Below are 25,397 nucleotides of genomic sequence, written 5' to 3'. Positions count from 1 at the left end.
TTGCCAGTGCCGTTTCCTTGTCCAGCCCAGTCCTGCAGCCCGGGCCGTGAGCACAGCGGTGGGTCAGGGCTCTGGGTGCCCCCACGGGTGGGCAAACACCGTCCCACAGCCCCAACCGCGCGGGGGTCGCCGAGCCCTCGCTCCCACCTGCTCCCTGCGCTCTGCCCTTCGCTTCCTGCGGCTTTAAAGTTCCCTCGGTGCACAAAGCAAAAGAGGGAGGAGAAAGAGAAAGCGTTTCATCATCGCTCCCCGGAGCCGACTTATAAAAACTTGGCGCTCACGCTGCCTGGCTCACTCACAGCCTCGGAGGGTTTTCGACACAGACCGTGCGGGCAGCGGGACAGGCCAGACAGGGACGGGAGCCCAAGCTCAGCCCAGCTACTGGGGGCTCCCCGGGAAGCCATCACGATGGGAGTCCACCCCGAAGCTGGCAAACCCCCAGCTGACATCCCCAAAAGCTCCAGCACCTGCTCCCGGAGTATCTTCTGCAACATCAAGGTAAGGATGGGAGCCTGGCAGGGATGGGCCGCGGGGAGGGAGGAGATGCTTGTGCGGGTGGTGACCCCAGCCCATCCCACGCGTCCCCGTGCCCCGCGTTCGCACCGCCGGTAAAACGAAGGCTGTTTGATGATGCAGAATTTGAATATCAGTTCCTGGGGCGGTCCGGGGCAACCCCGTCCTGCTCGGTGCGTGGGAAGGGCTGGGGGGCTCGGTGGGGTTCACAGTGGTACCCAGCACTGCACATGGGTGTTACACCCCACGGGCAGCTCTCTGTGAGCTTCCCCACAGCGTCCGGTACACGGTGTGCTGCTGCTTAGGGAATGATTAACCACATCCTGGTGTGAAAAGAAAACACTGCCCTAGAATAACATGGGCTTGCTCTAAAAACTTGGTTGAGCAGAGCATTTTGAGTGACAGAAGCAGAGGCTTGGCGGGTTGAAGTGGGTTTTCTGGCGTTGGCTGCCCGGTTACTCACCTGCTGTCATCTTGAAGCCGGTCCCTACCTGAGCTCCAGGCTCTTGAGCTCACTGCCTGCGTGAGATAACACGGGTCATCCCGGCCACGTGTCACGTTTTACACCCTGCCAACCATCCTGATTTTGCACCACCCATCACCCCGTCTTTTTTTCCCCCCACTTTTCGGCCCGTTTCTGGATGTGCACCGAGGCTGCTGCACGTGCTGGTCCCTGTCCCCGGGGCATCCGCCTGCGTTGGCCAGGATTCCCCGGGGGGGGGGGGGGATTTTCGTGCCTCGCTTGGCAGCACCTCCACACCTCAGCATCCGGAGCAGCCGGGTGCAGTTTTGGGGAGCGGCAGCTGCCCGTGGGCGAAGCAGCTTTGGGGACATGTGAGAAGCAGCCAGAGGGAAGGACCCCCTTGTGCCGGTGCTGCCGGTGGTGCCCAGGGCTGGGGTGTGATTTCCCACCAGTGTTACTGGATCCAAGCCTGTGTGTGATCCAGGGAAGGGTTTGTCAGAGCTTCTCAGCCAAGCATGTTCTCAGGATGTGTGGCCATGGGTAGGGCATCGCAGCTGGGATAGGTTTGGGGTTTGTTTGCCATCCATCTTCCCTCACCTTCCATGGAGGACAGTGCTGCCCACTCCTCCCTGGGCTGTGCTGTAGCCCCCAAAGTTCTGTGGAGGTATTGTAGGGTACCATGGGGATGTTCCCAACTGGCTCCTTCTGGGAGATGCCTGGGCTGGAGGCATCATCCCAGATGATGTCTTCAACTCCTACATCCCTGAAGGTCCCCACTCCCCAGGCTGGGCTATTCCAGTAGGTGACTTGATGGCGCTTTTTGGCTGAGGGCACCAGGAGGAAGAGCTGGAGGTCACCCTGGGTGATTTAGGGCTGCCTCTGGCTACACTGATGTGCCTCTGGAGGAGACTGGTGACCTGCTCCCTCCTCTGCTGGAGGTGCAAAAGGTGGCCTTAACCCGCTCCAGGCTGCTGCAGTAACGACCATGACTCTGGGTGAGTAAAGCCACCCAAAACCAGAGCCCTTCTTGCAGTTCATGCCCTTTCCTGCAAACAGGCACAGCTTCCTTCAGCTGGCAGCAAGCAAAAATAGCCTGGAGCTGAGAAAACATTGCCAAGCCCTTTTTCAGGATGTCACACTTCAGCATTAAAAATAAAAAGCTCCAACAAATACTTGTTAACCCATTTGTGCATCCCATGGGCAGCTGCAGGGCTGTGAGTGCCTCAGGAGTTGGGCTGGGTGCTCAGCACCCCACACACCCCAGGGCACTTGATTAGGGCTGTGTCTGGGACCTTCCAGGGGAGATTGGGCGAGGGCAGATGACTTGGGGGTGTCACTTTGCTGGTGGCAGGAGCTCTGACAGTGCCAGGATGTGCCTGGCTGCCTGTGCCCACCAACTCCAGCTCCAGTGTCTTCCTTCCAAAATTAGGCCAGGAGCCTGGAACACCCACCGCTGAGCCAGTCTGGGGGTCCTCAGAGGTGATTTCAGAGGGAGAGGTGGTGGCCCATGTGGGGAACATGTGCAGAGTGAACCCACAAACTGGAGACACCGGCAGGGACCCCCACTCCCACCTGCCCTGGTGGCTGCAAGTCCAGCTGCACTGAGGGAAAACCAGCACCTGAAAAAAAAGTTTTAAAAATGCTTTTAAAACTCTAGTAACTTTTTTTTTTTCCTTTTAAAATTTCTGTGTTAAAAAGTGCTTTTTGTTTCAAGAGTCAACAGCCCAGCACTGGCGCCGTGCAAGTGTGTGAAGGAACAGTTTGAGCTCTACCCAAACATGTTTGTTGGCATCAGGTGGATGATGTGCACCATCTGGGACGGTGGGGAGTCGGGACACCCATCCCTCAGAGAAAAATTCTTGCTTTAAGAGCAAGTGTATATAAATTGACAGGCAGCAACATTCCCCACTCTTTCCTGACCTGCCCACTCTTCCCGTGCTGTGACATTTGTGTTAAAAACATATATATATTAAGAAAAGAACTGCTTCTGGGTAGGAAAGCATAGCCTGTGTGCACTAGCAGTCCTCCCAGCCCCCAAGACAGAGTAGGAAAGCAAAGTGTCCAAGCGGAATTTCCAGGTTTGGGAACTTTTGGAGTGAATGGTTGTCAGCAGGCACAACATGGTCAGCAGCTGGGTTTGAAGGGTTTTGTAGCACTTGTTTGTACAAGAAGCTGGGAATGGTGGATTATAAAAAGGCTTCATCCAGCCTCAGATTTTGTGGGAAGCTGCTGGCATCACCCCCTGCCCAGATCCAGGTGCTATAAAGGTGTTTAAATTAGTCAGACACAACATCCTCCTATAAGTGATGGCAGTTTCTGGTGGGGATAGTATTTCGAACACAACAGAGTTCCCTACTTTAGGCAGGCTTGGGAGGCTGTGGCTTAGACTTGGAAGTCTTAAGTATGAAGCTCATATTTAATCCCTAAAGCCACTTGTCGGGACCACTTTCAGGGTGCCTTTTGCAGGGCTTGGGCCAAAATAACCAATTACTGTTCTGTGCAAACCACCTCGTCCCTCCATGTTCCCTCTGAGGGGACCACTGGCCCCCTGCAGCAGTTCCCATCGCTCTCGGGGTGTTTTCCAGCACTAGACTGATATTTGGAGGTGTTGGGAGCACAGTGGTGCCTGGGATGGGCATCAGGGAGGGAAAGGTCGTGGTGGACAGGGGTGGTTTGAGGGGTTCTGTGGGAGTTTGAAGAGTGGGATGGGGGTGGCAGTCATGGACTCGCTGCTCGGGATGCAGGAGCAGTGCAGCAGCACTCTGGGAGGCAATGCCCTGTGGATGTGGCCCTGGCTCAGATCCGTGCGGTTACAGCTGATCTCTGTTCCCTGCGGGAACCTGGCTGGTGACAGTTCCGTGTTGTTGCTGAAAGTTACTCTCAGTCACACGTGGTACTTAATGACTGGCAGTGACACCACTCGGGCTCGGTCAGTGCTGATATTCCCGGGCCCCGCCCGGCTCAGCTGGCAGCGTGTTTGCCGTCGGTGCCGTATCGCACCTGGAATGAACCCGGAGGTTGTGCTTTCAGTTTGAGTGCTGCCCACTCCGAGGGGGCAGGGCTGCTTCAATCCCTCGGGAAGTTGTTTGCCTTGATTCACACGGAGAGACACAGCAGAAGGGAAAAGGCCTTCAGGTTTTGGGGCTGGGAGGTGGCTGCCGAGCGTTGTCCCCGGTGAGAAACATGGAGTATCCCGGTAACCCCCCAGTGGTGGTGATGTGTGATGATGAGACACTTAGAATTGATATTAGGGAGAAATTCTTCCCAGGATGGTGAGGTCCTGGCACAGGTTGCCCAGAGAAGCTGTGGTTGCCCCTGGATCCCTGGAAGTGTCCAAGGCCAGGTTGGATGGGGCTTGGAGCAACCTGGGCTCGTGGAAGGTGTCCCTGCCCATGGCAGGGGGTGGCACTGGATGGGCTTTAAGGTCCCTTCCAACCCAAATCATTGCATGATTTCTATGATGAGGAAGGACAGCTAGAGCTCCTAGGGTTGTGTTGACTGGCACTGGGATTTGGGGGGCTTGGAGTTGTCCTGCTCAGCAGATGCAGGATGAATCCAATCTTCAGGTGGATGCCTGTGCCCAGTGTCACTGGGAACACCAAGGACCTCACAGCCTGGAGGAACAAAACAGGTTTGAAAGGTGGAGGAGAGGTGGATGGTTGGTCTTTTTGATACCCACACATGGCCATGGACCCCATCAATGTCCCCCAGTCCAGAGTCCCAATGATGTGATTTAAGCCCATATTGGCCTTGGTGATCCTGGAGGTCTTTTCAACCTTAATGATTTTATGATTCTATATCTGTCTTGCCCTTCCAGACACTGGAAAAGGATTATTTCACAGGAGTTCTCTGTTTACAGAGCCTCAGATATTTTGGCTTCTTTGCCTTTACTGTCTGTTTCATGGTTTTGAGCTATTTTAATTGACTTTGGGATCCCCAGAAACATGACAAGGAGGAGAGCTTTATAAATATCTTGTGATTTAGAGGAGCTGGACTGGTTTCAGCTGGAAGCTGGTGAGCTGGAGAGTGCAGGGGAGCAGCCTGAAAGTGTTGGGAGTGCAGGCTTTTTTTCCATGCCTCTGGACTGCCTGGCATGGAAAAGGAAACAGGAGGATAACAGAGAATTATTCTCACTTATGTCAGCCGGAGATAATCCAGGAGAGTTTAAAAGCCCTAGGAGAGGCTTAAATTGAGTGTTATATCATGGCAGGGAGAGGAATGGAATGGAAGAGGGTAGGAGAGGGGACAGCAGGGTCACTAGGAGACTGTGGGCTCCCAGAGTGTGATAAGGCTTTAAAGCATCCCAGGGTAAAGGTGTTGGGAACAAGCAGGGAGCAGTGGACAGGAGTGGGGAGCTCTCCCCTCCTTGGGGAGGCTGGATCCCTTCTGCAGAGGAAACAAGGAGCCCTGCCTTTGGGTCTGAGGTCCCAACAGCAGCAGGGCAAGTTTTTTTTGTCCCTTCCTTTGAAGTGACTAAAGGAATTTGCTGAAGAGTGTATTTCAGAAGCCTGGAGATGGACCAGTTGTGCTCTCATATCCTGTTGGAAAAGATTATGAATTGTTTTGTTTAGCAAGGACAGGAGATTCATCAAGTCATGAGTCTAGAGGTTGTAGGTTTGGAGAGGGAAAGACCAGGAGGACAAAGTCGCTGTTGATTAGGGACGTTGATTTAAGCAAAAAAATCAAAGCATATTTCAATACTGGGCACTGTTCAGGGAGAGATGTTGAATTGGTTGAGTGTTTTTACCGAAGAAACAAGGAGGGTCCTTAGGACAGGTGGGGTGGGGAAAAAGACCTGTGGTGATGGGGGTCTTCCAGCATCAGACAACACAGGTTGGGTTTGGATGGATCCCACATTGTGTTATGTCTGGTTTTAGTGGGATCAGCTCCAAAAGGGAAGAACCACCTGGCCTTCACCAGCAACACCAGCAGCGGGATAAGGAAGAAGATGGGAGAGAGGCAGATGGCAAAACGGGTTTGCAAGTTTAGTGGGATCAAGGTCTAGGAGAAGTGAATCAAGGTAATTTTATGAGGTGAGGTGGTTCGGTGCCCAAACACAAGCAAGGAGTGGTTAGTGTAGATAAGATTGTCGTGAGCAGAGTGGCAGAGGAGCGACGCTGATATGGAGCACGAGGCATGGCCGGGGCGCCGGGCGGGAGTGGTGTTTACACACGTTTGTGGGTCAGGGAAAACAAAGCCAAGCTGGAGCTGCCGCCTTCAAGGAAACCGGGATTGGACCCTGATGCACCGTAACGAAAAGAGACCTTCGGAAAAAGATGAGAGAGCAAAGACCACCCAAACTGCGGGAGGGTCGGAGGCTGCTGAACGCTCTGCGTCGTATTTTGCAGGCAGTGTTTTCTTGGGAAGAATCAAACCCTCACACCTCCCACGCTGAGGGTCTGCCTCAGCAACCCTCTGCAGCCAAAAACCTCCATTCTGGGCAAAGCTGGGCTGGCAAGGACCTTGTGAGGGCACTGGGATGCAGTGCTGGGAAATCCCATGTCTGCGTTCGCTGCAAAAAGGGCAAATATTGTCTTTGCTCGTCACAACTGGGGGCTGTAAAATGTGCATTGCTTGGCAGCAGAGACTCATCATTCCAACGTGCTTCAGGCAATCCCTGATCAGTTTAATTTTTATATTCTTTTATTATTTGCAGTAGAAATAACATTTGGGAGCCAACTTCTGCCCCTTGGCTGAGCTCAGATGTTCTGTGCTGCGGGACAGCCTGTGTGCTGGGTATTTGGTTCCTTCTGTGGAAATGTTGCTTTTTTTTTTTTCATCTTTCATGGTGCTTTTAGATCTCTAAATCCAGGCAGCTACCCATAGGAAAGCGATGCCGAGAAGGGATGCATTTCCCTGTTCTTTCCCTTTCCAGCTGATATATTTCTTTTGGACTGAGTGTTCTCAGCTGTCCTACTGCAGGAGAGTCTCCCAGTGTAGTAAGAGTTGATCATATACAACCTCTAAAATAAACAGCTTGTCTTCTCCCTTTTAAAATTTTGGGGGTATTCTTATTAATTCCTACAGTTCCCCCCTCCCTTTTTTTTTTTTTTTTTTTTGTCCCTTGGAAGTTTAGGAGATTAAAGTGGGAGGAGCCTTCAGATGTGGGCAAGTTGGGGTCTCCTGCTTTGGGAGGAATGCCTCCTGACTTTCCACCACAGTGAAACAATTTTAGGCTCTCTGGAACCTAAAATGCAACTCCAGTAGTGCCATGTGTAGGGAAAGAGCTAACAGAGCATCCTTGTTCCTAGTTCTTTTCCAAGGTTTACTCCAGCCAGATTAATTCTGCTCTGGGCAATGTCCTACCTCGGTGTCATCAGTCACCTGGGACTGTGAGGGACTCTGCTCCCCAGGCAGTCCATGTGTCCATCTAACAAAGCCCTGGCTCTTTCCATCCACACTGCTGAGGGAAGGCTGTTGGGCACAGGGATTAGCACCCGTGTCAACAGCATTTACACCTTTTTTATCTCCAGCCAGGCCTGCCAAGGGGAAGACACTGAAAAATGAGGCAAGAGATGACTTTGGTCATGAACTGGGGAAACAGAGCAAGGAATTAACCCTTAACTCCCTCCTCCAGGTGGCAGAGAGGAAGGAACAGTAACCATGCTGCAGGTAGCAGCATCTTCCCAAACCCTTGGTCCCTGCAGAGCACAGCCAGGCTCCCACCTGGAGAGGTTTTCTCCTGGCTCCTGGAGGAGTCTCCTCGCTCCTTGAGGCTCCATAGAGGTGTTTCACCTTCATTTCACTTTGAAATGAAAGGAAATCTAAATATTTGTTGGACACATCTTCTCTGAAGGAGGCTTGGGTTGGGATTGACCGAATTGTTCCCAGCTCTCCTTGTCCAGAGCATGGAAGGACCAAGTCCCCTCTGTTCCCTGCAGTAGGGTGGGTTTACCTTCCTTTGGAAAAAGCACTGCCCTGGGAGGTGCTGGTGCCCACGAGCTGGGTGGGGGCAACAGCCTGTCTGCCAGGGACCTTCCCCAGAAGTTTGTTTCCTTTTTAAACGAAGCTCATCTTGGAAAGGAGTCAAACGTCTTGTATAAACAGCCTGGAGTCAGGATTTCTTCGGCGCTCCGAAGGAAGTGTGGGGATGATTAAGAGGGGATTTTGTGTGTGGATGCGTGTGGGTACATGCCTTTCGCCTCTCTGTGCTGCTCCCTGGCTGTCTGCGATTGCTCCTAGCCTGCAGCCTCCAAAATCCACCAGGCTCTCAGGGGAGCATCTGCTCCGGAGGGTCAGCACTTGGGAGTGTCCCCGGCTACTTAACCTCCCACTGTGCCTTCACCCTCGCCTTGGCTTTGCTTCAGCGAAACCTCCCGGCAAACGAGCTCGGCTCTTCCTTAAAAGCCCCTTTCTGTCATTAGGGAGGATGGATTGTGGCAGCTCCGTCCCCTCCCAGGGCCACTCGGCGGGTGTGTGGGGTCAGCGCAGCACATCCAGTGCTCTGCAGCTGGAAGGGCCAGGTCGGGGCTGATTTCAATGGACCAGCGAGTTGTGGGTGGTCAGCATGAACACGTGGGGGTGGGAATGCATGGGGAGAAGGACAGGGATGGAAAAGACCCTTGAGGACCTTTGGGGGGACCCGGGAGAGTGGTGCCCCGATCTCCACCAGACTCGGGGCATTCACAGGCTCCTTTTGGGGAGCCCTCCAAGTAATCACCTCTCCCAACTATTTCCACTCAGAGCCTTCAAGGTTTGGGCTGTCGTTATTTTAATTAAAACTGAGTCTGCTGAGTGCAGGGGAAGTCTTAAATCAGGCACAGCTCTCACCTCCAGAGAGTCGGAGTGCGTCTGGGAAAGCCAAGCTCCAGCTGCACAAGTCCCAGAGTAAAGGCTGTTTTGCTTTGCTCCAACTGTTCTGGGTGGCAGCTTCTTCCCAAGGAAAAACATCTCCCCTGCCCTTCCCATCCCATCCTCAGGCCTCTCCACATCCAAGGGCTGAGGCTGCTGTGTGGTCTCAGGGTGGGATGGATCCCTGGAGCATCCTTCTGGCTCTGCTGCCTTTCTGGTTAACTCCACTCACAGGAGCCAGATTAGAAGGACTCATGGGCAGGGGGAAGCAGCCACACCCAAAATATTCCTCTCCCTTCATGGATGCTCTCCATCTGCATTTCTCCCACCTTGCCTTCCCTCGTGGGATGGGGAGCAGGCAGCCCCAGCTTGCTCCCAGGCACCTCAGGATCCAGGGCTCCATTTCATCCATGCCCAGGTTATCACCAAGGCATAAACACATCTTGGTTCATCTCCTGCCAGATCTGCCTTCTCCCCCCTGCCCTCTCTGACCATGGCTTGTCCCTCTCCTTTCCTACTGTGGTCCCCATGGTCCTTCCATACCTCCATCTTCTCCCCGTCACCTTCCAACTCCAGCATTCTGGGATGTCAGGCTGCCTTTCCTCCTCATCTTCCCTTCCATCCTTCCATTCTCTCTCTCTCCAACACTTCATCTCTCCATCTGCCCTGGGATTGGGTTGACATTTGCTGCACTAAATTAGGCCTGGGTGATCCACCCTCTTCCCTCCCTGTTGGTAAACAGCTCTGCCTCTGCAACTGACGCCTCACGCCGGGAGAGCTCTGCCTCCAGCTGCTCTGCAGCTCAGGAGGTCCCTGCCACTGTTTAGCTGGTGCTTCCTTACTCCAGAGACTTCAGCAGGGTCTGGACAGAGCTGCAGGAGCAAAAATTAATGTTCTCAGGCAACAAGATCCCTCCTCCAGTTCCCATCCTTGCAGGAGTCACTTCTCTGCTCCAGACCAGCCCATGGTGATCCCAGCTCAGGGCTGGGGAAGGGGAAGGTGGTGGATCCAGCTACCACCCGCAGGACCGTGTGCTGGGATGGGGTTTTGAGCATGGGAGTTGATAGCTGGAGGGTGGAGAGGTAATTCTGCTTCAAGAGTTCACTGGAGATATTTCACTTCCACTTTGTCCCTTTCTGGGAGGATTTCCCACGTTACACCCATGTAAGCTCTGTGGCTTTTTGTCAGGGCAAAGTCCCAGCCTGGGAATTTGTTCCCTCCTGCCTGGTTACCAGGCAGCCAGATGCCAGCCAGACGCCAGCCAGACGCCAGCCAGGTACCAGCCTGTCTGCTGTCACCCCTCTGAGATGTGGCTGGGAAGTCCGTGGTGGCAGCCTGTCCCTGTGAGCCTTCTTTCCTCATTTTTGGGGTGTTTGCCTTTCTCCTTTGATTTTCCTGTGGTCTCCAGGTTTGTTCCCAGCCTGCCCTTGCACTGTCAGGACTACATTTTCTCCTTCCCTTCATCTCCATCCTCTTGTCTCCTCCTGTCTGTCAGCATCTCTCCTATCTCTTAATGATTTTAGACACCCAGCCGGGTCTTCTGGCTGGAGCTCTCCTCCCTTGCAGGAGAAACTTCCAAAGAAACCATCTTCTTGCCCACCTTCTACCCAAATTCTGCCACATTTGCTGGACCTGGCATCTTCCTCTGCTCCCCAAAACACCACTCCACCCACCTGTGGAATTTGCATCCTCCATGTTGGGTGGACAATTTTGGTCTTTTTTGATTTATTTTTTTTTTTTTTATCACTCAAGGGGTCAGGGCTCCTGGGTGCTACCACCCTTCCAAATAAGGAGTATCCCTGCTCTCCTGGCCAAAGACATCAGGAATTTGTCAGCCCTGCAGTACCTTTGATCCCCCATCCATCATCCTGCACTTCCCGCCGTTATCTTTGTGGGACACTCTTCCGGTATTCAGCAAATATTTGATTTCCTATGAATTTAAAAAAAAAAAGACCTTTTCCTTTTTTTTTTTATCTTTTTTTTAACAATTCTGAAATACTTTTGGCACCGTGTAGAGGCATTTCATTCCAAGAAAAATAAAGAAAAACTGTTCTGCCTAAATATAGATCAAAAGACACTGGTGAGCTGCCTCTTGCATCCCCGACTGAGAGCGCCTTCCTCTCACAGGCCACCCGGGTTCTTTGGACAAGATTTCTGCCCTGCCCCCTAAACTCTCTCTATTTTCCCTCCTCTGCCTCCATGCAGCTCTGCTCCTGGCCCGGCTCACAGCCTGGCTCAAGGGAAGATGCTGTTTTTGAAATACTACAAAGGTCTTCCAGTAGTGAGACCATGTGCATATTTCATCCTTTCCCTCTGGGGATTTTAAAGCCCTTTTTCAGCTTTTTCTAGTAACAGCCCTTGGAGCAGGGTCTGTTAATGGACTTTACAGCTGAGTGAACCCAAGGATGTTCCGTGTCAGAGGTGCAACTGTTGGCCAAAGCCAACTCGAGTCCACTCCCACAGGGTGTGATCACCAGCAGTCATGCAGCAGCAACCAGGCACTACGGCCTCAAACGGCCTCCAGTGGTGCATGGAGAGGTTCAGATTGGATATTAGAGACAATTTCTTCACTGGAAGAGTGGTTAATCATTGGAATGTGGTGTCCAGGGAAGTGGTGGAGTCACCATCCCTGGAAGTCGTCAAAAAACAAGTAGATGTGGCACTTTGCCATATGGTTTAGTGGCCATGGTGGTTCTTGGTCAAAGGTTGGGCTTGATGATCTTGGAGATTTTTTCCAACATTAATGAGCTTATGATTCTAACAGGGTTTTCACTGGCATGGCACGTTTTGTTTGCCCACAGGTGTTTGTGCTGTGCCACGGGCTTCTCCAGCTCTCCCAGCTCCTCTACAGTGCCAACTTCAAGAGCAGCCTCACCACCATCGAGAAGCGCTTTGGGCTCTCCAGTCTCTCTTCAGGTTTCATCTCCAGCTTGCATGAGGTAACTGGGAGTGGCCAGAACACGGGGGGCACCTTCCCAAAATAGGCTGTCAGGGTTGTTCACACCCAGTGCTTCCTTGGCCATGCCCACGTGTGCTGGATGAAGCAGCTGTTGTTGTGCACTTGGACACCTCTTCACACTTCACTTCTGCTCTACCACCTGCCAGGAGGGTGAATGTAGGGTTATGTGGTGATGGCCCTGTGGCCAAGAGCTGACTTTCACTGGATATAGAATCCCAGAATGGTTTGGGTTGGAAGGGACCTTAAAGTTCATCCAGTTCCAACCCCTGCCATGTGCACTAGCCCACGTTGCTCCAAGCCCCGTCCAACCCGGCCTTGGACACTTCCAGGGCTGGGGCAACCACAGCTTCTCTGGGCAACCTGTGCCAGGGCCTCCCCACCCTCATATTTCTTCCCAATATCCCATCTAACCCCACCCTCTGTCACAGTTTAAGGCAAGTTGCTGAGCTGGCTGAGGATTTCCTCACAAACCCTTTCCAGTCAATAACTCCTCTGGAATAAGTTTGCACATTCAGATTGTCAGGAATTGTATCCTTCCTGGTAGCTCCTCAAGGCCAACTAGGAAAAGGCGTGCAGGGGGAGATTTTATTTTGCTTTCAGAGACAAAGTGCTTGGTGGCAGCTCACCTTGCTGATGAGCTCCCTGGTGAGCACATGGGGTGCTCCATCAGGAATCTGGGCACTAGGAATCCTGCTAGGTCCTTGGGGAAGTGAATGGTCTTACCTCAGCCAGCACCTACATTTGGGGTTAAAAAGACTGTCTCAGAGCCTACTGAGACTCCCTACTGGCTGTGACTTCCAAGCCTGTCCGGGACAACAATCTCTTTGCGTTGGTGCCTGCAGTAATTCCAAGAACAAAAACCACGGAGAGACAAGCAAGGAAGCCCATGTAAACATAAACAGAAAGTTTTCTTAGCCATACATAGAATCGTGTGTTGGAAGGGACCTTTAAAGGCCATCTGACCCAACCCCCTGCAATGAGCAGGGACAGCTCCAACATGCCAAAGTTAAAATCATGTCTAGCTTGTCCCAAGCTGGCAAAGCCCTTGAATGGTAATTTTGTGGTGTTCACCCACTTGCCTGAGTGAGCTGAGTGATTTCATGGCTTTTTAGCTGATTGCATCTGCAGTTGCAAATGTCCAGAGTCACAAATATTTGCAGTGAGCCGGACCTTGTAGCTGGGCTTGTGTCTGTTTGAGTCATAGGAATGGAGGCAACACCCTTCATTTCTTGATGTGTTTTGTAGGAAATAGTTTGTGTCACGCTTCTCCCAGGTAACAAGTGACAGGACAGGAGGAAATGGCCTCAAGTTGTGCCAGGGAAGGTTTAGTTTGTATATGGGGGAAAATTCCTTCCTGGAAAGGGTTGTCCAGCCCTGGCACAGCTGCCCAGGGCAGTGGTGGAGTCCTCACCCCTGGAGGGATTTAAAAGCCTTGTGGATGTGGCAGCTGGGGACATGAGTTACTGGTGGCCTTGGCAGCGCTGTGAATGATTGGACTTGATGATCTTAGAAGGCTTTTTCAACTTTAACGATTCTGTGATTCCTGCGGGGTGGGGGACAGCTCTGGATACTGAAAGAAACCCCATGCAGACCACAGGGAGGCCGTGAAGTTGTTCATGACAACAAGGGATGCACAGAGGTGGCAGAAGCCAAGGAGGTGCCCTGCTGGTTTTAGGTGAGAAGGGAGCACTGACTCGCTGTGAACGTGCAGAGTGGAGGCTGCGCCGCTCCTGCTCTGCCAAACACCACCACATAACAGAGCTCTCCACCCAACTGGGCACAGTTATAAGGTCTTAACACCCTCTGTGATGTCTTCTGACACTTCCAGATTGGCAACGTGGTCCTCATCATCTTCGTCAGCTACTTCGGCAGCCGCGTGCACCGCCCGCGGGTGATCGGCGTGGGGGGGCTGCTGCTGGCGCTGGGGGCCTTCCTGGTGACCCTGCCACACTTCCTCTCGGACCCCTACGAGTACACCACACTCAGCACTGGTAAGGACCACGAGCTGTGCCACCACAGAACCACCTCTGGGCACTCCGGGCTAGGGTGGGACTGCCCAAGGAGAGGGGTTGTGTCCAGTGCACACACAATTTAGACACAGTGTTTTGGGGAGAGACTTGAGGTCAGAATTTGCTAATTAAGCCTGAGTTCATTATGTCTTTGAAACCCCTTCTGAGTGCAGTAGTTACATGTGGGATCCCTTCTGCCTCTCCTGGGTATGTTTTTCCAGCTGTGCTGTGGTCACAAAATCATGGAATGGTTTGGGTGGGAAGGGACTTAGAGATCATCTCGTTACACCCCCTGCCATGGGCAGGGACACCTCCCACTAGCCCAGGTTGCTCCAAGCCCAATCCAGCCTGGCCTTGGACACTCTCAGGGAGGGGGCAGCCACAGCTTCTCTGGGCAACCTGTGCCAGGGCCTCACCACCCTCCTATGATAGAGCAAAGATCTCCCATCCCCAGGGCCTGTTCTGCTCTAGCCTATAAGCCTTATGATCCACACTAAGGAAGGCTCCTGGTTTAACTGGGCAGGCTTTGGGAACAAGCTCATGTGTATGATGACACTCTATTTTCTTTGCTGAAAGAGTAATCAGCATCACCTGCATCCCCTGCCACAAGGCTGGCTTTGGCCTTTCCTAAGTGACTTCAGCACCTAGATCCTTGGATGCCGATGAGCCTTAGTCTCCTCAGGGATTGCCACCTCCAAAAACCAGCTCTCTGCTGGTCCCCATCCCCAAGGCTTTTGAGTCGGACAGTTTGGAGAGTAAATCAGGCATCAGATGCCAAGTTTTCCAACAGCTTAAATTCATGTACCAGGCTGTGAACAGGTCAGGATTTGGGACAGGGGCTGCTCTGACTGTGAAGGAAACAGGAGGAAGGATCAGGTATCAATCACCCTGCTCCCTGCCCAGAGCTTTGTGAGTTTTGACTCAGTGTTTATGCTCTGTATGCTCCCTTGTATGGGTAGTTCTGTACAACAATAAGGAAACTGGCCAGGAATTACATGGAGAATGAGTTGGTCAAGTAATGCTGATGCCCTGATTGACTGGTGTTAGATTTGTCTACAGCCATGGAGGTATGATTATAATCAGGAATCACTGATTGATTGGTTGAAGGGAAGCACCAAGAACTGTGTTTGACCCTAAAGTTCTGCACATGGTGCAATTCTTGCAGAACAGCTTCACTAAATTGAATAAGATTAGAGGATGGACTGTGCAAAAATAGACTAACAGGGCAAAGATATTGACATTATGAGGATTGCTGGGCAATGGAAAAGAACAAATTAACCCTATCAACAGCCCATGAAGATGCTCCAGTCCAGGTTGGAGTTTTCACAGTGGTTTGGAGCAGGTTGAAGACCTCCCCATGGTCTTCAGAGGACTGTATGAAGAAGCAAGAAGCATGTTTTGGAAGGAGCCTGAACAAGGAGGGCAATGGAGATTCAGGGACAGTGTCCTCAGGGAAGCCAGGTCACCCCAGAGGGCATCACCCCCTGTTCCTGCCCCGGGTACCACAGGGGAGCAAAGACCACAGATAACAAAAACCAGCCATGGGTTAGGTTTGCCCTCATTAAACCAAGAACTCCATGCCATGAACTCTAAAAGTTTGATTAAAATCACAGCCTGGTTGTTTGCTGCCCTGACCTCAGTGTAATACTCCAAAGGAAGGGCAAGGCAAGGAGAACTGTAAATAAAATGAGCAATCCATCCAAAATCCAGCAGGTTTGGAGAGTCCTGCTATTTTGGGATTTAGTGTGGGAGGAGGCAGAGGATGTGCCCAGTGTTGTAATGCTCATTTTTCTCCCTTTCAGGTAACAAAAGCCAGGGGCAGGCTGAGCTCTGCTATCCAGAGAATAAGTTTGTGTGCCCAAACACCACCCGTGACCCCCAGAAGGAGGCCAACAGCATGTGGGCCATGATGGTCATTGCCCAGCTGCTGGCCGGGATCGGGACTGTCCCCATCCAGCCTTTTGGGATATCCTACGTGGATGACTTTGCAGAAGCCAACAATTCCCCTCTGTACGTTGGTAAGTGGGACCATTGCTGTGTATTTTGTCTCCTCCAGACCTTACAGGTGAGATATCAAGGTATTTATCTGGAGAGGAACCCATGGACACAGATTGAGCAGCCAGAGGGACTCAGACAAAATCCTCCCTGATTAAAAAGCCAGATTGTCTCTCCCCTTGACAGTCAGCTGTTCTCTGTAGGGTTATGCTTATGAAGTGGGTGATAGGAAGCCAAAAAATCAGGGCAAGGAGATGAGATGGATGAGCTGGGACTTCCCTTGCATTTGTGTGATCCTGTGCCATTCATGGGGGAGAAAAGTTGCAATAAAAGCTTCTCAGAGACCATCTCCTGTTCTTATTGAGCATTGATTGGTCATGGTTTAACCAGCAATATGATAGCCTGCAAGAGCCCACTAACACAGGTTTTATATCAAGGGTCCAAAATCAACACTTTTGCCATGGAATCGGTCCCTGCCTGATGTGGGCTCCCAGGCTCAGGAGGAATTCTTGATTGCAAAGAGAGAGGTCCTGGCTTCCACATCAAATTGTGTTTTATCTCCTATGAATGTCAAACCCCATCTGGTGCTGACCTGCCTACGTGAGCTTTGAGCTCAGTCCATAAGTTATTTAAAAACCTGATTCCTCCTGGTGCCAAACAATGTCTTCAGAGCAGCCAAAGGTGTCAGAGTGATTTAGGAGTCGAAAGCGGATGTCCCAAAATAAGGTAAGCACTAGAGGAGAAGGAAAGCCTTTGGAACTAAACTCCCAAGGACAGGCTTTGGACAAGCATTGGAGTGCTTGGCAGGGTCTCCAGACCCTTCCAGGAGTGCTTTGCTCCAGGAAAGTTCTGCCACACCACCAAAGAGCACTGCAGAGTCTCACGTGTGGGTAGTGCTCGCTCCTCTCAGCTCATTGGGCTGGTAAAAGCAGGGACAGAATCATAGAATTCCAGGATGGTTTGGGTTGGAAGAGACCTTAAAGGTCATCTAGTTCCAACCCTATGCCACAGGCAGGGACATAATCCACTAGACCAGATTGCTCCAAGCCCCAAGCATCCTTGTCTTCCCCCTGTAGTGAGGGGCTGCCGTTCCCATGACCTCTGAGTGACATTTGAATTCCCAGACCTGTAAGGAAAATGAAGGAAAGGGGACTGAAGGACCATGAAAGGTTCTGAAGATGAAGAAAATGGGACTGGTGTGTTGTGTATAATACAGATGGTCACTTCAGGGCTCCTGGAGGTCCAGGTTGCCTCAGTACAAGATAAATGCCATCGCCCTGAGTCTGTTTTCATTTTATGGCTGGTGCAGTTCAAGACACTGTTTCCTTTTGAATAGTTTAAGAATGTTGTGCAAAGTGTTTCTTTCAAGGAAGGAGCTTGGATCCTTTCATTCCAAATGAGTCAAAAGGAAACATTCTGACCTTATGGGTTGGGTGCAGGTTGTCCGTTTTGGAACAGGATGGTTCAGCTGGACCCAGGGTGGTCTGCCCGCCTTTTTACTCTCAGAATCTTTCACTTCCCCTGATGTTTGCACCAAAGGTTTGTGCCTGTATTTGAGGACTGGGATGGGTTTACAGAAAAAGTCCTACAGCAGAGCAGAGGACTTTTTTACAGAAAAAGTCCTACAGCAGAGCAGAGGACTTTTTCTGCAGCAGCTGCCTTCCCCCTCCTGTTCCTGTTAGATAAACACCACCTTCAGTGGCTGAGCAATGGGTACCTTCTCATAATCTACCAGGTGCTAAAGGGTGGTTTCTCCCCTCATTCCTGCCTCACCTGGGAAGACAGAAGCCATATTTGTGTTGGAACTACTATTCCCTGCTCACACTGGCTCTCTCTGTTCCCTTTTCCCAGCCATCCTCTTTGCCATCGCCGTGTTTGGCCCAGCTTTTGGATACTTGCTGGGATCTGTGGTGCTGCGGCTATTCGTGGACATCGGGAGGGTCGACACTGGTAAGTATTTCTCAAGTAGTGATGGTCCTAAAAACCTCCTGTGAGTCAGAAGGTCACTGTGAAACCACGGGTGACAGAAGGCACCAGTCCTGTGACCTGTAAAACGCCCTGCCATGGAAAGACCACATTCCTCTACTCCATCATCCCATGAAGAAGGATACAGTTGGTCTTGAAGCCACCACTGAAGCAGAGGCCTGTGGTAGGGACAAGCCCAACTCATGGTGCTGCACTGGTTGTCATGGCTGGGTCTACCCACTGCCACCACACTGAGGAGGTATCACACGACCCCAGCATGGTGGTGGAGAGGAGCAGGGACAACTGAAGCATCCAGGGATGGAGAAAACAACTATAGGGCAACTGTTGCCCTATGGATACATGGGAAGCTTGAGTCTACTCATCCTCTTCCCCACCACCCTTCACCAGCATCGGCAGAGAGAGAGGGACCAAGCCGGCGCCACCGCAGGGATAATTTTGTTTATCAGTGGCACATGCTTATTATTTCTGGTAACTTAATCACTGAAGAATTCTCCCCAGCTCCATCATTTATGTGGCTCTTCCTGTGTTTCCTCAGAGAGATCAGAGCCTGCCTGACTTTTTTGTCCGATGCCTGATAAGAATAACAAATGAACCTGGGCAGGAAGCTCCAAAAAGCCTTGGCCCGCTCCCCGCGGGGGCAGACGGATTTGGCAGCTTCTGCCTGGTCACTCCATGATAATGTCCGAGCTCCAGAGTGGAGTGGTCCTGTTTGGGGAAGTGGGATGATTGTTCCAGTGGGATGTGGGCTCCTCTCCTGCCACACCCTGGCACAGGGCTCCCACCTGGAGCCTGCCACTGGTTCCTTCCAGCCGCCACATCCCGGCCACGGGGAGCTGTGGGCCCCATGCCAAGCCAAGCAATCTGTCAAACCTCCTGTGAGCATCTCTCAGCCCAGCCCAAGGATGTCTCCGCTGGGGACGGAGCAGCTCTCACCTTCTCCTCCTGTTTCCGGAGAAGGCGCCCAGGGTTTCGTCCACTCGGATATGGGGCTCATTAGCAGCGCTTGTCTGCCGGCACGGGGCCTTCCCTTGGTCTCTGCAACCACAGAGTGACTGAGCCTGGAACAATGGGAGAGCAATTTTTTCCAGGAAAGTAGCTGCGGCCTTTCCTGGTCCCTGTCTTGGCTCAGCATCCCTGGCAGGCAGAGTGTTCCAAACCCACTGTATACTCCCAGAGGAGGAGGATGGAGCTGGACCCTGTAATCGCCGCTTGATGGGCTGGCTCGAGAGGGGAAGAGCTGAACCTGTGCCAGCAGTGTGCTTCCATGCTGACTAAATCCATCCTGCAGCCATCTGGGAGGCTCAGCACAGTTGGGATGAGTGGCTGTGCAGGGTCCTGGCCAGGGAAAGGAAAACACAACCAGGGCTGGTCTTGCTGCCAGTGTCGGTGGGAGCTTCCACCTCTGTCCATTTGCTCTTCCATGCCAGTGGAGAGATCCTTGGGCTGTGCCCACAGGGACCCTTTCTGTTCCACCAGTCCATATTTTCATGGACATTTGCCCCTTTTACCCCTGGAGCTCTTACAGTGTGTCCTCGTGTCTTGCAGCGACACTGCGCCTGATGCCGGGGGACCAGCGGTGGATTGGAGCCTGGTGGCTGGGGCTGCTGATCTCCTCAGGCTGCTTGGTGCTCACCTCCATCCCTTACTTCTTCTTCCCTCGGTACATGCTGAAAGGAGAGGTGAGACCTCATCTCCATAGGCTGGAATGACTTGGAGGCAGGGAAGCACTCGGGGAGGGAATACCTGTCCCCAGGGTGGGGGTGGGGGCAGAGGAAGGGAGCCCAGCAAACCTTTCCATTAAAACAGATTTTTAAAAGATGCAAAATTATTAAAATTTCTCATGTTGGTGTTTTCAAAGCCAAGCCCCAATCTGGTTTTGTCACAAAAGTAATTGAGTTCTGTTTTGAAATTGTTTAATCATCCATTCTTTAAAGGTCAAAATCAGACCCAAAATATTTCATGGTTATGGCTAAAGGACTCACGAGACTTGAGCCGAGCTGACTCCAACTTTCACTTTCAGACTTTTTGCACAGTTAAAAAAGAGGTCTTTTGCCAGGGTTCAGGAAAGGAAAGCTTTCCAGCTTCTTAAAACTTTTCCTCCAAGCAGGAAAAGCTGTCTTGCCACTCTGCTCAGGGGCTGCAGTGAAGTTTGAGATAATTCACCCCTTTAGTCATAGAATCCCAGAGTGGTTTGGGCTGGAAAGGACTTTAAAGCTCATCTCATTCCATCCCCTGCTGTGGGCAGGAACACCTTCCACCAGCCCACGTTGCTCCAAGCCCTGTCCAACCTGGCCTTGGACACTTCCAGGGATGGGGCAACCACAACTTCTCTGGGCTATCTGTGCCAGGGCTTCACCACCCTCACAGGGAATAATTTCTCCCCAATATCCCATCTAATCCTGCCCTCTGGTAGTGGGAAGCCATTCTCCCCTTGTCCTGTCACTCCATGGCTTACCCAAAGTCACTCTTCAGCTCTCTTGGAGCACCTTTGGGCTCTGGAAGGGGCTCTAAGGTCTCCCTGGAGGCTTCTCTTCTCCAGGCTGGACACTCCCAGCTCTCCCAGCCTGGAGAAGTGCTCCAGGCCAGGTTGGATGGGGCTTTGCTGTGATTATCAGGCTTGGCTGGGGCTGAAAGGCACCTGGGACAGACCTTGCCCCTCCCCAGCCTCGCTGCGCCCCAGGATGGTGCCAACCACCCATGGGTGCTCCCCTCTCACCACAGCCTGCCCCTCTCCCCTTCTCCAGGACCGGAACGGGGAGGCTGGAATGCTCAGGAAGATGGAGACAGGGGCAGCTGAAGAGACCTCCCTGCTGGAGTTTATAAAAAGTAAAGGGCTGGCACGTCCAGGCGAGGGTGGGCGGGTGGGGACCTCCATGACGGTGATTTCAAGCCGAGGGGTGTTGTGTGGCAATGCCAGGGCCAGCTCTGGCACCTCCAGGGCTGCAGCATGCCCTGCCCTAAGGGAAGGGGGACACAGCCTTCCTCTTGCTCTAAGCAGTGCTGACGTCTGTGGGGCCTGAGCTGTTTCTGATGATTGGTTTGAGGACCTTAAAATGGTGTGTGCTGGAAAAGGGGCCCCAGCTCCAGGGGTGGGCACGGGGCTGCTGACGCCACCAGCCCCCCCTTCGAGGAGGTCACCCCACTGCAGCTGACACTGCTCTGTTTATGTGTAGCCCAAATGGGCTTGAGAGGGATGCCAATGGTGAGGGACCAGATTAATGACTCCCTTTATCTCCATGACGATTTCTTCCCAAATAAAGGCCCTCCTCTCTCCTTCCCTCTCCATCCACCACAGTCATATCCTGGAGCTGCCAGCTCCCTCTTCTCCATCTCAAAGGGGTTTTGATGGATGATGCCGGCTCTCCCCAGCACTCTCTGCTAATTAGAAAAGCTCATTAGAGACCAAATAAACAGAGCTGGCCCCAAGGAGCCTGGAGTCTGTCTGCCTCTGCTGACAGAGCCGGGGGACACAATGTCCCCCCAGGAAAACACTGTGTTCATCCATAGTCCTGCCAGCTGCCGAGACACATCCCACTTTCCCATGGCCGCAGACATCCCCAGCAGATCATCATTGTCCCACAGACATCCTCACTGGGAACAGCCTAAGGGTGGGGTTTTTTTCCCAGTACAAGTTGCTGGCGTGAGGATCACATGGCTAAAAGTCATTTTTCCTGCTGTTTCCCCATAGGATTCCCGAAGATCTTCCTCAGGCTGCTGCTCAACCCCCTTTTCATCCTCCTGGTGCTGGCTCAGTGCAGCTTCTCCTCGGTCATTGCGGGTCTGGCCACTTTCCTCAACAAATTCCTGGAGAAGCAGTACGGTGCCTCCTCCTCCCAGGCCAACTTCCTCATAGGTGAGCATGGATGGAGGCAAAAAAATACCCATCAGCACAGACCCACCCTCCCATATTCCCCAGAATTTTTAAATTCTTGCAGGAGAAGCCACTGGAAGCTCATTTTTAAGTGAGACCTGGGGTTCACCTTGGGGTGGTTGGTGACTTTCCTGGCCTGAGGTTTCCCAGCTGCCTTAGGCTGCCTTGGATAATGGTGGGATCTGTGGGCTCTCCCAGCTCCCACGAGGTCCACACAGGCACCCCCTGCCCAGGGAGGAGTGCTGGGCAGGCAGGACCCCCCTAATGCCCTCATTTCCCTGCAGGAGCCGTGAACCTGCCGGCAGCAGCACTTGGGATGCTCTTAGGAGGGATCATCATGAAACGTTTCGCCTTCTCCCTGCGGGCCATCCCCCGCTTCGCTGTGGTGGTGCTCATGTTCTCCATCCTCCTCTGCCTCCCCATCTTCTTCATGGGCTGCTCCACAGGGCACATCGAGGGCATCTACCCCCACAGGTAATGCAGGTCGTTGGGCTGCTCCCAGCAACCTGTTTCTCCAGCCCTTGTCCCGCTTGTCCATGGGGAGGGATTCATGCAGGTGAAGAGGCAGTAGACATCACCATGCTGCTGCTTGCTCCTTGATCCCATTTGCCTGGAGTTGATCCATGCAATTCACAGCACAGAGAGCTTGGGAGGTCATTTATCCCTGATTTTCTATGCCAGACAAGCAGGATGTATTTTTCACTCTGAATTCTTAGGGGGAAATTAGTAATATTAGTGCCTGTGTCCACATCACCTCACGTGCTTCCTGTGTTCGAGCTGGACATCACCTTTCTTGGCACCTCAGTGGATACTTTTGACCCTTACCATGACTTTTCAAGATAAAAATGATATTTAGATACCATCAAGGCTTGATATCAAGTGCATTGTGCTCATTTCCTAGTGGAAATGCCAGCAAGGGTTAGGGTTAGGGTTTCTGGTGCCATTTTCCTGCAGGGATGGAGCAGCCCCATCCCACCCTGCCCAGGGACAGCTCCCTTGTGCCACATTCCTGCAGGATTCCGGCTGTGCCACTTAGCAGATGCACTCCCTCAGGTATGAAGGAAAGATAGCACAGATCACTGGATTTGTCCTCGCTGTCATCAGGCTTGTTTGGGAATGTGCCCACTCCCAGTTTGTGTCTGTGTGGTGTTTCCAGCTGGGGCTGTTCGCACAGCTGCTTGTGCAGCTCTGGATGGAGCCCAGGTCCATTTCTCCAGGAGTTTGGCCTGGGGAGGGAAGTTAAAAAAAAAAAAAAGGAAAAAAGAAGTGTGTGAGTATTTGTTTGGAGACATAACATAATTCCTGCGACATTCACTGTACACTTCCAGAGGTACCTGCGGGGATCAGGGGCTGGCAAGAGGCCAGGCTGCTGCTGGCAGTGTCCCAGTCCAAACAGGAACGGGAAAACCGGTCAACTAGTAAGAGAGACTTTTATTTTTCTTCTTTCTGTCCTATTTCTTAATTTTTTTCCCCATTTTTCCCTCCTTCTTTTTGGCAGTACACTGAGTTCCCAGCAGCAGGTTGAGGAGCCGAGTGGGTGCCGCTGCTCCAAGCACATCTTCCACCCGGTGTGCTGGGAAAACAAGGTGGAGTACATCTCGCCCTGCTTTGCTGGCTGCACCAGCAGCACCATCAATTCCTCCAACCCCAACCAAGTGGTGAGTAAAGCACGTGGTTTGCAAAGCAGCCTGAACCTCTGCTCGCTGGGGACAGGGGAGTGATGCTGCAGGAACCTGACAGATGCAACAAGGGGGTGGAACCTTTTTGGCACAGTGTGCTGGGAAGTCTACCAGGGAGCTGGAGTCCTGGGAAGGTGCCATGGAGAATTCCTGGGAGTCTGCTTGGAGAAACAGGGATGATGGCACATCCCATTGCAGGATGCCATGGCTGTGGCCTTAAAATTGGAGATGATGCTCTCGTCGGTCTCCTGCAAAGGGCTGTGGTCCGATGGGTCACTAAAATCCCTGCTCTTGGCTTTGGGAGTCTTATGTTTGTTCTGTTCTAAACGTTTTCAACAGATCTACAAGAACTGTTCCCAGATCCCCCCTGGGAAGGAGCTGTACTCAGGCTCCTGTCCGCTCAGCTGCTCTGACATGCTCTTTCCTGCCATATTCCTCATCTCCTTCGCTGCCCTGGTTGCCTGCCTGTCCCACAACCCCCTCTACATGATGGTGTTACGGTGAGCACTGGGTGTGGGTGGGGGCACACAGGAGTCACAGGGGGGAGTGTGATGTTATGGTTCCCCACGTTGGGATCCATGGGATGTCATAAATGTGCAACCAGCCCAAGTCTTGACCAAACCCAGAGCCAGCACTACCACTCTGACCTCCCATGGCTTCTCCCCTGCAGGGTGGTGAACCAGGACGAGAAGTCGTTTGCCATCGGCGTCCAGTTCTTACTAATGAGGCTGCTGGGTGAGTGTCCATCTCCTAATGAGACTGAGGGGAGCAGTGAAGGTTTGCTGGAGCCCCAGGAGGTGTTGAACCTCATCAGGGACAGCAGCCTGACTCCATCCTCTCTTCTCCCAAGCCTGGCTGCCAGCCCCAGCCATGTTCGGAGCGCTCATCGACTCGTCCTGCATCTACTGGCAGCAGCAGTGCACCCAGCGCCGGTTCTGTGCCTACTACAACAACAACTTCCTCCGCAACAGGTACCCCTGGCACCTGTGCCCTGTCCCCCTGGTGGCCTTGGCCACAGGGATGGTCCCCAGCTCAGCCTGGGGCCAGCTGAAGGTGCCACCTCTGGACACGGCATCTCCCTGCTCTTCTCCCGGCAGATACCTGGGGCTGCAGGTGGGCTACAAGGTGGTGGGCACCGTCCTGCTCGCCCTCATCAGCTGGAAGGTGAAGAGGAGCAAGGAGTACAACGTGCAGGAGAAGGCAGCGGGGCTGGTGTAGCCCAGGGACTGACTCCACACCCCACCATGCACTGCCAGTTCTTTGTCTCATTTGGGTTCGTTTTACCTTCTTTCGGGAGCAACTTCACCTCAGCAGCTCCGAGCTCCTCTCCTGCAGCCCAGGGCACCGCCGTGCTCCCGGCGAGGGACACTCCGTGCCAGCCCTGTCCTGGGAATGGCTTCCCCCAGGCTCTCCAGCTGCACTTGCCCATCACCCTGGGGAGGGGGCAGCCCCCCAGCAGCTGGACCAGGAGGTAGAAAGAGGCTGGAACTCGTGGACCCAGAGAAGTGCCTGCTGTGGGCGATGGTCCCTGTTCCGGCTTGACGTTTCCAGCCAGGTAGTGCCTTCCTGGCTGGGACAGGAGCAGGGACGTGGCTGCCAGCCCTGAGGGACTGCCCGGTGTCCCCCCACCCCTCGCAGAGGTCAGCATGGACACCGCACACGCGTTGTGACAAGTATATCACAAGGGGTTTGTTGCAGAACATTTGCGGTTTGTTGCTCTTTTTATTTTTTAAATAAAGGTCAGTTTTCCAACTGTGGTGGTTCCCTGGTCTCCCCCCACCTCCTGAGCTGACCCCAGCAGCCAGGCAAGGCAGGGGAGATGCTGTGCTGAATCACAGAATATTCTGGATCACCGAGTCCAACAGGAACAGGGCTGCAAGCAGCAGCAATTTTTGACCTGAGGCTCTCCCCCCGTTTGATACATTTCTTGGCACAGACAATTCTGGTATTTGCTTGCTCGAGCTGGGGCCTCAAAAGCAGGACCATGAACAAAGAAATCCCTGGGCAATTATCCCCTTACAACCTTCATTCCCCCTCCCTCACACGACAGTCCTGACCAACAGCCATAGCAGGGGCTGGGGTCCTTTCCACTCCTCATGGCTTCGCTGTTACGGCACCAAACTGCTGCTTC

At 52.8% G+C, this 25,397-nt stretch overlaps 1 protein-coding gene across 1 annotated transcript; it reads left to right on the top strand.

Moving 5' to 3' along the window:
• On the top strand, nucleotides 1–25,018 carry SLCO2A1 (solute carrier organic anion transporter family member 2A1). Its single transcript, XM_064666615.1, has 14 exons — nucleotides 1–498; nucleotides 11,569–11,706; nucleotides 13,555–13,717; nucleotides 15,538–15,753; nucleotides 17,582–17,680; nucleotides 19,262–19,395; nucleotides 20,461–20,542; nucleotides 21,405–21,569; nucleotides 21,872–22,061; nucleotides 23,086–23,245; nucleotides 23,606–23,766; nucleotides 23,937–24,001; nucleotides 24,117–24,237; nucleotides 24,364–25,018. The coding sequence occupies exons 1-14, from the start codon at nucleotides 409–411 to the stop codon at nucleotides 24,482–24,484; spliced, it is 1,905 nt and encodes a 634-aa protein (XP_064522685.1). The 5' UTR covers nucleotides 1–408; the 3' UTR covers nucleotides 24,485–25,018.
• Nucleotides 25,019–25,397: the final 379 nt, after the last annotated feature.

The sequence above is a fragment of the Pseudopipra pipra genome, chromosome 10 (assembly GCF_036250125.1).
Source record: "Pseudopipra pipra isolate bDixPip1 chromosome 10, bDixPip1.hap1, whole genome shotgun sequence".
Taxonomy (NCBI): domain Eukaryota; kingdom Metazoa; phylum Chordata; class Aves; order Passeriformes; family Pipridae; genus Pseudopipra; species Pseudopipra pipra.
The sequence above is the reverse complement of the archived record's forward strand: the minus strand, read 5'-3'. Positions and strand labels throughout refer to the sequence as shown.